This window comes from Oryzias latipes, chromosome 24 (assembly GCF_053564925.1).
Source record: "Oryzias latipes strain Hd-rR chromosome 24, Olatipes_Hd-rR_3.1".
Taxonomy (NCBI): domain Eukaryota; kingdom Metazoa; phylum Chordata; class Actinopteri; order Beloniformes; family Adrianichthyidae; genus Oryzias; species Oryzias latipes.
In genome coordinates, this window is record NC_136260.1 from 13,357,887 (window position 1) to 13,372,095 (window position 14,209).

General features: G+C 44.0%; 1 protein-coding gene across 2 annotated transcripts in view; it reads left to right on the forward strand.

The window, feature by feature from the left end:
• Window positions 1-14,209, forward strand: part of LOC105358411 (uncharacterized) — a 58,320-nt gene that overhangs the window by 14,027 nt on the left and 30,084 nt on the right. The window contains exon 8 of one of the 2 annotated variants that reach the window (XM_078942684.1): window positions 3,025-4,278. The exons of the other annotated variant lie outside the window; for it this stretch is intronic. Within the exon in view, the coding sequence (XP_078798810.1) occupies window positions 3,025-3,075 (51 nt within the window). The 3' untranslated portion in view covers window positions 3,076-4,278. Of the gene's footprint in view, window positions 1-3,024; window positions 4,279-14,209 lie in introns of those variants that run through there. 2 annotated transcript variants of the gene reach the window in all.

The window sequence follows — 14,209 nt, forward strand, 5'->3', positions numbered from 1 at the left end:
CTGCCTCAATTCCCCCACTTCATTTGTTTTCTGCTTTTAACCTCCCATCAGTTGATGAAATTAGTGAACTCATCCAAAAATCCAACACCTCTTCCTACCAGCTTGATCCAATACCCACTTCTTTGGTCAAGGCTACTCACCCCACTCTGTCCCCACTGATCACCAGCATCATTCACGCCTCCTTCAAGACCGGAACATTTCCCACTGCTCTTAAATCAGCAGTAGTCACCCCCATACTAAAAAAGCCTGGTCCCGACCCCTCCAATCTCAACAACTTCCGCCCAATATCAAACGTCCCATTCATCTCCGAAATTCTTGAAAAAACTGTAGCTGCTCAACTCCATGCTCATTTCTCCGGCAATAGTTTATACGAACAGCTTCAGTCTGGTTTCCGTCCCCTCCACAGCACAGAAACAGCCCTCTTCAAGATCACTAAGGACCTCCTCATTGCAGCAGATGCTGCTTCAGTCTCCATCCTCCTCCTGTTAGATCTAAGTGACACTATCTCCCACCCCATCCTTCTGGACAGACTTTTAAATATTGGCATTACCAACGTACCCCTTATCTGGTTCCATTCAAATCTCTCAGGTCTCACCCAGTTCATCCGGTTAAAGTCACTCACCTCTCCCATCACACCAATGACCACAGGTGTGCCCCAGGGCTCTGTCCTGGGGCCCCTTCTCTTCATCATCTACCTCCTCCCCTCGGCAACATTTTTCGGAAATACAACATACATTTTCACTGCTATGCCGACGACACCCAGCTCTACATCTCCTCCAAACCTGGCTCTACTTTTCCACCTTCTTCCCTCTCCAATTGTCTTTCTGAGGTCAAATCCTGGTACATGTTAAATTTCCTTAGATTAAATTGCAATAAGACTGAACTCCTCGTTGTTGGCAATAAATCCACTCTTTGCAAAGTTGATCATTTCTCTCTCTCCTTCAAAAAATCCTCTATTTCCCTCCCCTCAGGTTAAGAGTCTGGGTGTCTTCCTGGACTTCCAAAAAAAAACATCCGTAAGCTTCAACTGGTTCAGAACTCAGCTGCTCGAATGATAACCCAAACCCCCTCCATTCATCACATTATACCCGCCTTACAGCAGCTTCATTGGTTACCAGTACCTCACCGGATCACTTACAAAATCCTCGTCTTAACCTTCAAAGCCCTCCACAACCTTGCCCCTCCATATCTCTCAGAGCTTCTAACTGTTGCTACCCCCACTCGCTCCCTCAGATCCTCTTCCTCCCTTCGACTGGCTGTTCCACGAACACGACTGTTATCATGGGGGGTAGAGCATTCAGCAGCTTCGCCCACAACTCTGGAACTCAATCCCCTCTGATCTACAAAATATGGACTCATTTTCTCAGTTTTCCAAACACCTCAAAACTCACCTTTTCCGTCATGCTTTTAGCTCATAATATTTAAATTGCTATTTTTAACTGTTAACTTATTTTGTGTTTTGCAGTTTTATCGTTGTATTTTTATGTTTGTACATACTGTGAGGCGACCTTCAGTGCCCAGAAAGGCGCCATACAAATAAAATGTGTTATTATTATTATTATTAATCTAATGTCGGCAGAAATAACATCGAAAAGAACTATAAACTCTGTTTAAACCCAGAAGAACGGCTGTTAACCATCAGAAGAAGAAATGCCAACCTTGGAAAATCAACAGATTATGGACCCTTTTTATTTTACCTTAGAGCATTACTTTATTATGAAAAAAATAAATAAAGAAAATACAAAATAATAGTAAAACAAATGATTAATCAATTATTGAAAATGGTTAAATTGATTGACTTTTAATGATACTACTTCACTTGCTCCAAAAATTGATCAATTGATTCATAATTTTTTTCCCAAATGTAACATAATTTTGCACATATTTTTAACTTTTGATACTTGATCTAATTTTGCTATAGAAATCTCTGAAACAGTGTTTTGTCTATTTTACTGATATAGTAATTTTTTTAATCATATCAATGACTTTTATAAGTAACATAATCTGCATATATTTTGGATAACTGATCTGCATTTGCCATGTTGATTTCAAAAATAGTTATTTTTACATAATAATTAAGTAATTCATAATACGGATAATGATAAATCATGTAATAAAATGCTTTTGGGAGAACAGGGGTAGGGTTATATAAATTCGCTTACGTCCACTCCCTTTCAAGCAATATTTATTAATATGTCTAATTATCCAAAGTTGGATTCGTCGTTGTATGAATGTATAACTGATGATTGTATTGTTTTTGTGTATTATTATTTGATTGCTTGAAATAAAGAATTTCAAATCAAAATCAAAATTCTTTCCATTTTCCTTGTGACGCATATAAATATATAACTTATCCAATTTTTCCACCTTAAATGAATTACTTCTATTGGTAAAAAGTAATTGAGTTAAATTTATTCAACCTAATTTCTTATGTCTGTGAAACTCAATAATTGTTTAGACAACTCAAATTTACATATTTATTTAACTAAATGTAATTTTACTCCAATTCAATTAATATATTTTCCATTTTAATGAATTATAATTCTTGAACTCTCATATGTCTAAGTTTGAGTTGGCAGATAAACTCATTTTTATAATGTTCGAAAGAAATTCATGGATTTAAGGAGCATAAATGACCTTTTATGCAGCATCAAGGTCTCTCTTTATGATAGGCTGCAAATTTCAGTTGTCTGGAAAGAACTCACTCTATTTGTATTTCTTATTCAAATAGTGGGCGGGGCCATTTGAAGGTGGTTTTGGACATCTGGCTACACTGGAAGCTTCCTGATGAGGAATTATGTTTAAAATAGAGCCTACAGTAGATGCAGTGGAAACAGTCCCAGCTAGTCTGGAACGGCCTCAGTTTACCCCATAGAGGAAACAAGTTTCACTTTTTTATTAGTTAATATTTATGAAATAACACAAATCTGGCCATTTAAATGTATAAATGTAATGTAATACAATTTGAATGCATGCATTAAGGTTAAATATGGAGGATGAGAACTATTTTTTTGTGTGTTCCAGATAAAGGAGGAAGAAGGTGAGGTGACCTATTCTTCCATTCAAATAAAGTGAGAAGAAGCAGACAGTGATGTCTCCACAGCTGCATCCTTTCAGCAGTTACTTCTGTCCAGCTGAAGATGAGGATGAGGATGAAGATGAGGACGGCACATTGATGTACAGTTTTCAGTTAATATGCGTTTGAAACAAGATACAGATCCAGAAGCTATTATGTAAAATGAAACATGTTTTGTAATAGTTTATCATACAAGTTTCTATTTTTATTTTTTGGCTGCATTTTGTTCCTCATCATGTTGTTGTATCAGTTTTCTAATATGAAAGCATTCAACAGTGAATTCCTAAACAATGAATTATTTGAGAATCTTTTTAATAAAAGCTTAATGTTAAATTGTAACAATAAAACCTAAAGATCATCAAATCTTCATTTAGTTTTTTTCTTTTACTTTTTAAACATGTCCACTTCAGCAAGAACTGTTTGCCTTAAAGACAATTCCAATGATGGACATTTGGACACTTTAGTGAGTCAGGAACTGAAAGACATCAGAGCCAAAAATGCAAGGAAGAAATCCAAAAGGTGAAAAGACAGAATGACCTGACCACCCTTCACCCAGCAGGAGATTCTCTGCTGCAGTGGTAGAGTTCTCACCACTGCAGTCAATGTTATGTCACGCCAAACCCAAAACACGTCAACCTCACGTCACATCAAACCAAACGGCTTCCTGCTCTTGAGGGGGAAAACTGGAGCCACAGCTCTTCATGTGTCCTGTCCCTAACTATTAGTTACTGTAATTTCATCAAACATTTCTCTAAATTGTAATAGATTACATGATCCATGCATTGTACTTGAATGTAGTCCATCAGACTTCTTACTGTTTTTTCTATGTATTTCAATGCTTTTTTGGAAAGAGTTTGAAAACATGTCACATGGAACAACATTTACCAGAATGATGAAGACTCTGCTGTCTTCCATGCTGTTCTATTTGAAGTCTGCCCCCAAGTGGCAGATTCCCATTACATCGTATTTGACAACCAAGACAGTTACAAGACTTTTCAGACACAAACGAGTTAAAGGAAATTCAATTACTGTTGTTTTACATTGCCATCTACTTTGGGAAAGCACCTTCACACAATTTAATGTCAATTTTTGAGTTATTATTGTTGGTTGCCTAGGCAACACTTTGTAAGACTTCTGAACTATAGTTGTGGTTTGTTTTTCTTGAAATTAATAAAGTTTGGCCTCGATTACCCATCCATCCATCCATCTTCTTAACCGTTTATTCCCTTTCGGGGTCACGGGTCTGCTGGAGCCTATCCCGGCCACTTGGGCGTAGGCACGGGATGCCCTGGACTGGTCGCCAGTCTGTCGCAGGGTGGAATATCCTCAATCACACATCCATTCACTCTCACACTCACACCTATGTACAATTTAGATTTGCCAATCAACCTATGTAGCATGTTTTTGGACGGTGGGAGGAAGCCGGAGATCCCGGAGAAAACCCACGCATGCACGGGGAGAACATGCAAACTCCACACAGAAAGGTCCCCCATTGATGCTGTGTTTTTCATGTCCCCCAGCCGGGACTTGAACCAGGGGCCTTCTTGCTGTGAGGCAAGAGCGCTAACCACTGCGCCACCGTGCAGCTTAGGCAACACTTTGTAAGACTTCTGAACTAGTTGTGGTTTGTTTTTCTTGAAATTAATAAAGTTTGGCCTCGATTACTAAAGAGGTTTATTCAGACATACCTCTGGTTTGTCTGAAGATTCATAACCCCTCTTGTTAAAGTAAAATATCTCCAACACAAGAGGCCCTCCGTTCTCATCTGTCTGCCCAGCTGTTGGACAGGACAAGTTAAAAAACAAACAAACAAACAAACAAACAATCAACAACAACAAAAAAAAAAACAGATGAGCTGTTCCATCATTGAGAACATTTACTCAAATGAGTGAAACAAGCCACGTTCGCCCCCTTCTGGTCATTCTAGGCACAAATAATCGATCATAGAACTATTGACCAGAAGCATTCATAAACAAATGGAGTCATTTTTTCTGTGACTATTAAAAGAAAATTTAGTGTAGTATGTGCCACATGTGACTAAGTCCAAAGACTAAGTTAAATATTTTAAGATGATTTTTTATATTGTTTTAATATTGATCTTAATGTAAAACACTTTATGTTACCAAGTATGAATAGAGCTGCATAAACAAAGATTGATTTGATCATGTAGTATCCACATGGTGGTGGTTAGGAGAACTTAGACAGACAGAAAGACACTGGACCAGTGAAAGAGGACGGACTTGTTCATGGAATATCAGTCGTTTCAGTTGCTGCTTTGATGAAACATCAAGTTTGTTACAAAAGATCAAAACCAGACAGTTTGTGAACAAAAGTAATAAAGTTCATTACAGAGCAGCTGAAGAAACATGTAGTGCAGGGTGGCGAACATGCGGCTCTTGGCCTCGTTTCATATTTTTTTTCCCTCTTAAACCACACTCAAACCATCAGAAGGTATTAAAAATAAATTATAAATAATAATATAAGTAATTTGGCAGTGTGTGTGCTTTGATGCTGCTCCCGTATCCCAAAACGTATCCCGGAGAAAATTAAAAAGTCTTCCTGATCTCACACAAATTGTCTCCTTTATTAACAAGTTGAGGCTTTTCAAAGTGCACTTTCAAAACTATGGAATTGATTCTGTAGCATAAATAAAAAGAAAAGTCAAAACCAGAAATGCTTTTTAATTTTCAAAATGAAGCTTCATTTTTTGACTCAAAATTAAAATGAAAAAGCAATCCACCAAAATGCTTTTTCATTTCCTTCCTCAACACAGCTTTTTCTGTCACTTAATTAAAATTGCATTTTCGTTTTAATTATGACACAGAATAAGCGGTTTTAAGTATAAAATGAAAAAGCATTTTGAATTATTGCTTTTTCATTTTAATTTTGAGTCAAAAAATGCAGCTTCATTTTGAAAGTGAAAAAGCATTTCAATTAATCAATTTTAAATGTCAAATTAGACATTTCTAAATGAATTATGCTACACATTTACCAGAGAACGTCTTGAAAATTAAATGTCAAATACCATTTTCATTTTAATTTTTTTTTTAAAAAAGTCAGCGCCCTGTATAGTGCAGGGGTCTCAAGCTCAATTTGCCTGGGGGCCACTTAAGGCAGGGTCTAGCTGAGGGAGGGCCGCAACTTCAACGCACACACTCATGCAACTAGTGAGAGTCTGAGAGCCAGTAAATTTGTATGGAACATGTACTATACTATTAACTATACTCTATTACAAAATATACTCATAAAACTCTCATTCAAATAAAATATGTAAATAAAAAAATCAATAAATAAAACAAATCAGTAACATATTTCTGTTCATTTATTCTTCTATATCTGCTGTTTTCTAATTTAAATGTCCTTATTAACACGCTTCAGTTAACCCTGTTTAATTATAACTATTAAACACAAAAGAAGACTTAAATTTTACAGTTCTGTCATCTCTATCAATGGTTCTTCTGAACAAGGCTTCTCTTGTCTTCTTACTGTTGGACACTTGGCTGCTTCCTCAGCTGAGACCCTCAGTGTGGATGAAGATGATTGTCTGTAAATCTGGACTGAACTTGGACTTATTGAAATTTAAGGTTGAGAAGTCAGAGAGGATGTGCTCCCAATTTTGAATATGTGTTGAATTTTGTTTTTAAGTTTACTTTTTAAAACACAAATTAGTAAAGGAGAACCAAATTCAGAAGCCATTTTTTGATTTTATTTCTTATGACTTTTTGCACATTTAAACCCCGGTAAAGTTACTGTAGAGCAGCCGGTCAGCCATTCCTATATTTTTTTTTAAAAAACGGATGGAAATTCATGTTGGTAACACCAAATAGGTGCCGCCAAGATGCACGATCAGCGTGTTTGAGATCATGCAGGTGGACGAAACGCTGCGCTGATCACCTGGTGTGTGACGTATATTTTTGCTCAAACGTGACCTGTCTATCATCACAAAAATATCACCAGAAAGGGGCGGAAACTTAGTACTGCACTGCCTGCAAACCGCCAATTGACTACAAAACAATGCATTATGGGAAATGTGTCCTGTTGGTTCTTGTAGTTGAGTGATCAATTAAAATAATTTAAAATACTGTAGCATCCCCGTGTTCTGTTCATTCGTTAATGTTTTATTAGATGCTAAATTGCTCTGTTGATTATGGAGAACAGTGGGCGTGGCGGGAGAGGGGAGGAAGAGCCGCGAGACTAGGAGGGAAGCTCGTTTTTTAGTTGGGGAGGCTGACCCTGTTTTTGTACGGCGTGGTTACGGCCGACAGTAACCGAGTGTTCGGAATAAATGAGGAGTTTATGGTGAAACCAGCGTCTGCATTCATTGAAACGCCACATTGGTGTCAGAAGTAAAAGCAATCAAACAAAAAAAGGAGAACTTCTGAGTTCTGACTCACCTCACCGCTAGTCTGGTAGGGCTTGCCGTGCATTGCAACTCAGTCAGCGGGGAAGATGGCGACGCCGCGAGGAAAACCCGACGCTCGTCCCAAAATTAAGGAGGAGATGACGCACGATGATCGCGCTGGTCTGTCTGGACATCTGGTAGGATTGAGCCACGCTGCGGAGCATGTAGCCCGTCTGAGACAAACAGCAAGGGAGATGGCTGCTGATGCCGGCTTCAGCGAGGCAGCCAGAGCCGGCGCGAAAAAGCCCGCGGACAGTGACGTCAAGCCGAATGTAAACAAAGATGGCGGCGCCCGGCCAGCCCAATTCCAGGTGAAAACTCCGAAATACTCCGGCAAAGCGGATTGGGAGGCTTTCCATGCCCAGTTTGAACTTTTAGCGCATGCTGCAGGCTGGTCAGAAGATGTTAAAGCTCTACAGCTGGCCATGTGCCTCACAGATGAAGCATTAACATGCCTGCTGCTGCTCAGCCCTGCAGAAAGGGGTGACTATAAAGCTCTGGTCAGTGCTCTACAGCGGCGGTTTGGACAGTGTTGCAGACCCAGTGTCCTTCGTTCGGAGTTGGCAAACAGATTAAGACATGACGGTGAGCCGCTCCGCGTACTGGCCAATGACATTGAAACCCTAACAAGGAGAGCATATGCCCACATGCCTGCTGATGTGCAGAGTGAACTAGCCAGAGATCAGTTCATCAGAGCCATAAGCCCCAGAGAGCTGCGGATTCAGACACAACTGGCACATCCCTCCAGCCTGCAGGAGGCTCTGGAGCTAGCCCTGGAACGTGAGATGGTTGGAGCAGCAGCAACAGAGAACGACTCCGCTGGCAGCGGTCCAGTCGTAAGGACTGTGGTACACGCAGACTCAAGCCAAGAAAAGCCAGCATGGGCGGATGAATTGACTGAACTGATCCGAGCTATGGCCGTGCAACCACCGCGCACTGGCGCTCGCGCTCGCCGGGACCAACCCGTTTGCTGGGTGTGCGGCCAACCTGGCCATATCAGCGTGCGGTGCCCAAAACGGGCTGGTGTTCAGGGAAACGACTCCGGGCCTGTGTAGATGGGACGACACAGGCCCCAACCTCTGTGTCCCCCACTGCCTCATTTCCCCAGGTTGAAACCCAGCCGAACAGCTGGAGCGGGGCTTCACTGTGGCCAAAGACAGATGACGATACAGAGTCACTGAGGGTGGTGGGCTGGACTCATAAAGGAGATTTTTGTCACATACCTGTCGCCCTGGCCGGGACCCCTTGTATAGCTCTTATTGACAGCGGCTCCACAGATACACTTTTGAGACCTGACCTGGTTCCTGCGGGAACACAGCTGGAACCTACAATCGTGAAACTGCGGACTGTAACCGGTGAGCTCGCTCCTATGTTGGGGAAAGGGACAGTGGCCATACAGATTGGAGAATTTTCTGTGGACTTTAAGGTGTGGGTTGCAGCAGTGCAGGACCCCTGCATATTGGGACTGGACTTTCTGCGGGCTGCCAGCTGCGTGCTGGATCTGGGAAATAACACGCTGGCCTTTCCCAGGGGCCCCACAGTCCCAATGGTGCATTCTTCACAGGTACCCAGACCGCAACTGCCTGCTGCTAAGGTGAGAGGAGCACACCATCGGTTAGACCCCTCACTTCAAAACTTTCCGCTTCCTCACCACCCACAGCCCCCGGCGGTTGCACAGCCTCCTGCCTCAACCCGACAGCCTTCTGTTGACAAGTTGGACAGGTTGACTGAATTAAGAAAGGTATGGGAACGCAGCTGTGATAACTTAGACCCTGGGCAGCAGGAGGAACTGTGGCAGGTGTTGTTAGAATTCAAGGACATTTTTGCTCTGTCTGAAGAAGAAGTTGGCTTGACACACCTGGTCCAACATGAAATCCACACTGGTGATGCACGGCCCATCAGGACACGCCCCCGCCGCCTCCCATTCGCACACCAAGTAGCTGCTGATGATGCAATTGGTGAGATGCTGAGGGCTGGCATAATTGAGCCGTCTGACAGTCCCTGGGCCTCGGGAGTGGTGATGGTTAACAAAAAGAAGAGCTCAAAAATGAGGTTCTGTGTGGACTACAGGCCACTGAACAGTGTGACTAGAAAGGACTCATATCCATTACCCCGCATTGATGAGTCTTTGGACTTGGTGTCCGGTTCTTCCTGGTTCTCTTCCTTGGACTTACGGAGTGGATACTGGCAGGTGCCCCTCAGCCCTGAAGCCAAACCAAAGACTGCTTTTTGCACAGGGAGGGGGCTTTGGCAGTTTCGTGTTCTGCCGTTTGGCCTGTGCAATGCTCCGGCCACCTTCGAACGTTTAATGGAAAAGGTGCTGGCCGACACCCCTCGACAGGAATGTCTGATATATTTGGACGACATTCTGGTCCACGGGGGCTCCTTTGAGACAGCTTTGGGGTCTCTGCGGCGGGTTCTACGGAGAATAGCAGCAGCTGGTCTGAAGCTCCACCCTGACAAATGTTGCTTTATGAAGGGAGAGCTTGAGTTTCTGGGGCACAGGATTGGTGGAGATGGCATCAGCACACTGGAGGAGAAAGTGCAAGCAGTGAGAGACTGGCCAACCCCCACCAATCTAAAAGAACTGAAGAGTTTCATCGGCCTAGCTTCCTACTACAGGCGTTTCGTGCGGGGCTTCTCTTGTATAGCTGCACCTTTGTTCGGCCTACAGAGAAAAGACAAGGATTTTGCCTGGACACCAGAGTGCGAGCAGGCCTTTGGCTCTTTAAAGAAAGCCTTGACAGAGTCTCCTATTCTTAATCCCCCGGACCCCAACCTTCCATTCATTCTGGATACAGATGCCAGCGAGGTAGGAATGGGGGCAGTGCTGAGCCAAGTTGGATCGGAAGGGGAGAGAGTGGTGGCGTACTTCAGTCGTACTTTCAACAAAGCAGAGAGGCGCTACTGCGTGACGCGCAGAGAACTCCTTGCCATTGTGAGAGCAGTTAGCCACTTCAAGTATTACCTGTGTGGACTACCGTTCACTGTTCGTACTGACCACTCAGCACTTCAATGGTTGATGTCCTTCAAGGAGCCAGAAGGACAGATTGCACGTTGGCTGGAGGAGTTGGCACCGTACACCTTCAAAGTGGAGTACAGAGCAGGAGCTCACCATACCAACGCTGATGCCATGTCCCGGCGGCCCTGTGGCCCTCTTGGGTGCGGATACTGTGAAAAAAGGGAGACCCGGGAAACAGAGCTCTGCGTTGAGGAGCTGGGCCCCGTGGACAACCGTGATGACCCGATCTGCAGGGCAATACAACTCGTCAGCCCCCTTGAATGGAGAGCACAACAGGAACAGGATGTTGACCTGAAACCTGTGCTGCGGTGGGCGGAGGCTGGGCAGAAACCAAAGTGGGAGGAGGTAGCTGGGTGTTCACCGACCACCAAAGGACTGTTAGAAAAGTTCGGGGCCCTACGATTGAAGGACGGGGTGCTTCAGAGAGCCTGGAAGGAACCAGCAACAGGGGAGGAGAGGTGGCAGATTGTGGTCCCCAGTTCCCTGAAACAATCTGTTCTAAAAACCTGTCACGGAACTACAGGAGTCGGCCATTTCGGAATTTCAAAAACTCTTCGACGACTCCGACAAGGGTTTTATTGGGGCCGGTTGAGGAGGGATGTCGAAGACTTTTGCCGTCGCTGCGATCTCTGTACAGCATACAAGGGCCCGCCAGATCAGTCACGTGCCCAGCTCCAGCAGTTGGCTGTGGGCGCCCCAATGGAGAGGGTAGCTGTGGACATTATGGGCCCCTTTCCCCGCACAGACCACGGCAACCGCTACGTTCTCGTAGCCATGGACTATTTTACAAAATGGCCCGAGGCATATGCCATACCAGACCAGGAAGCAGAGACCGTAGCAGATGCTTTGGTGGCTGGGATGTTTGCCAGATTTGGAACACCGGAGATCATCCACAGCGATCAAGGCAGAAATTTTGAGTCTGCAGTATTTGGTGCTATGTGTAAGCAGCTGGGCATACAAAAGACACGGACCACACCTTTGCATCCCCAGAGCGATGGATTGGTCGAACGGTTCAACAAAACGTTGGCAAAACAACTTGCCATCCTCACAGCCGAACACCAACGGGATTGGGACTGCCATTTACCCCTTGTTCTTTTGGCCTACAGGTCTGCTGTGCAGGATTCTACATTGTGCACTCCTGCTCTGCTGATGTTGGGACGAGAGCTACGGACACCAGCCGAGATGGCTTTTGGTAAAACCCCAGACACACCAGCAGTTCCACCAGGACCGGAATATGCCAGGAGACTCCAGGACCGGATGGACTCTGCCCATGCATTTGCTCGTGATCAGCTACAGAAAGCGGGTGTACGACAGAAACGGAACTATGACATGAGGGCCAGAGGAAGAGACTTTAAAGCTGGGGACCTAGTGTGGGTGTACAGTCCTAAACGGAGGAAGGGTAGGTGCCCCAAACTTGACTGCCACTGGGTTGGGCCTTGTGAAGTGTTGGAGGTGCTGGGTGAGGTAGTATATAGGGTCCGACTCCCACCTAGGGGAAGACGGGTGGTTCTCCACCTGGACCGGCTTGCCCCTTATAGAGGTGATGCTCAACCTCAGCAGTTTTCTGGACCCCCAAAACATCCTCCAAGAAATGTGACACCCCCATCCGACGTACATTCTTGCCCCCTTCTACAACCTTCTCTTTCTGCCCCTTCCCTGGACTCTACCCCTGCTCCTCAGCTGGAGGTTCCAGAAACACGAGCACAACCCCAAACTCTCACTCCAAGGAGGCCTCAGAGACAGAGAAAGCCTCCAGGCCACCTCAAGGACTTTTTCTGCGGCCCCTCGGGACGAGGGACTTTGTAAGGGGGAGACAGTGTAGCATCCCCGTGTTCTGTTCATTCGTTAATGTTTTATTAGATGCTAAATTGCTCTGTTGATTATGGAGAACAGTGGGCGTGGCGGGAGAGGGGAGGAAGAGCCGCGAGACTAGGAGGGAAGCTCGTTTTTTAGTTGGGGAGGCTGACCCTGTTTTTGTACGGCGTGGTTACGGCCGACAGTAACCGAGTGTTCGGAATAAATGAGGAGTTTATGGTGAAACCAGCGTCTGCATTCATTGAAACGCCACAATACCTATTGATTAAAAAAGGCTACCTACATCACAAAACATTAAAATAAATATTAAAGATATAATAACACAGATCATACTGAGGGGGAGAGGCACATTAAAACTAAATTGAATGTTAAGGACAACTCCAACTTCCTGTTCTCCTTCAGTCTCGCTGCAGCTTCGCCTTAACCCCCCCAGGCGCGGCGCTGGTTCATCTCACGTCTATCGTTGCATTTCCCCCACGTATTTCAAGTGCGTCTAAGACTACATCGTGTTGTCACTTGCACGTTTTTAATGCCAAAGCCCCGTTAGTTGTCACGCATGTAGGTGTGAGACATTTATTCTCCGTAGCGACCCATCTCCTGCGGGAGCGGGATGAGTCGGCGATGTGCGCCTAACTGGCGTAACCGTAACCATAACCTCAGCCCTCCTCCGGGTCTGTACGACCCAGAGAAAGGTTCAGCACTGACTGCATGGATTTAGATAGTAAAATAAGGAACTCCTTAATGTGGTCCGGGGAGGGGGCTGTCAGGTTTCCTGTCTTAAATGTTCTCCTGCTTTCAAGCCCGGTCAATGTCCCGCCCCCGAGAGTCAAATACTCCACTGTGATTGGTTGGTTTGTCAGCTCCGCGCACAAAATTTAAAGGGTGTCATTCATACAGACAGGTGGGCCGCATTAACATAAAACGAGGGCCGCAAAATATCATCTTGGGGGCCGCAAATTGCCCGCGTGCCGCGAGTTTGAGACCCCTGGTCTAGTGGGTCTAGATGACCCAACTCCCAATGTCAAAGTGCCTAGGATAGTGCAAGGGTTACGTAGGTGTAACTTTGGTGCTGCTGTTAGATCGGCACCGGAAGGGATTGTGGGATTGCCTGTCCTGACGGATTTTGGTTTAAGTGTGGCTTTTTGACCAAATGTGTTTAGTTGTTTGGCTGTTTTACTGTGTTTTGACAAGTTATTTTGTCCTACTGTGCTTATGTCTCTGCACCATGAGTAAGAGTGAAGGAGGGGATGATTAGTTTATGTAGCACCCCTACTGTTGTGAACTGTTAGGTCAATGATGGAAAATTGTTTAATGAATTTATGCGCCACGTGTATTTTTTCCCCGTCCTTTTTATTGTTATAAAAATGAGCATACCTGCCGGATAAATTTTAGACATATCAGAGTTAAAGAAATATAATTATTAAGATGGAAAAAATATTAATTGAATTGGAGTAATATGACATTTAGTTGGATAAATACATAAATTTGAGTTGAATAAACAGTTATTGAGTTTTATAGACGTAAGAAATTAGTTTGAATAAATAGAAGTAATTCATTTAAGTTGTCAAAATTGGATAAGTTATATAATATATTTATATGCGTCCAAAGGAAAATGGAAATAAGATCAGAAACTCATGCATTTACATTCTCTGGTCTTCTACTACAAGCAGAAACTCTTTTGATGATGCAGCCGTATTACTTTTTTGATGGACATATAATTTTCATACACCATCATTAAAACCTCAGACTCCGTCTCACTGAAGTGTCGCGCTCTCTTTTTTCACCACACGTTTCCATGGTGACTTCAGAAATCAGCCAATCATTGAGAATGTCTTTATGTACCTGCTGTGCACGTGCATTAACCCAGGGATACCAAATAACCCAGGGATACCAA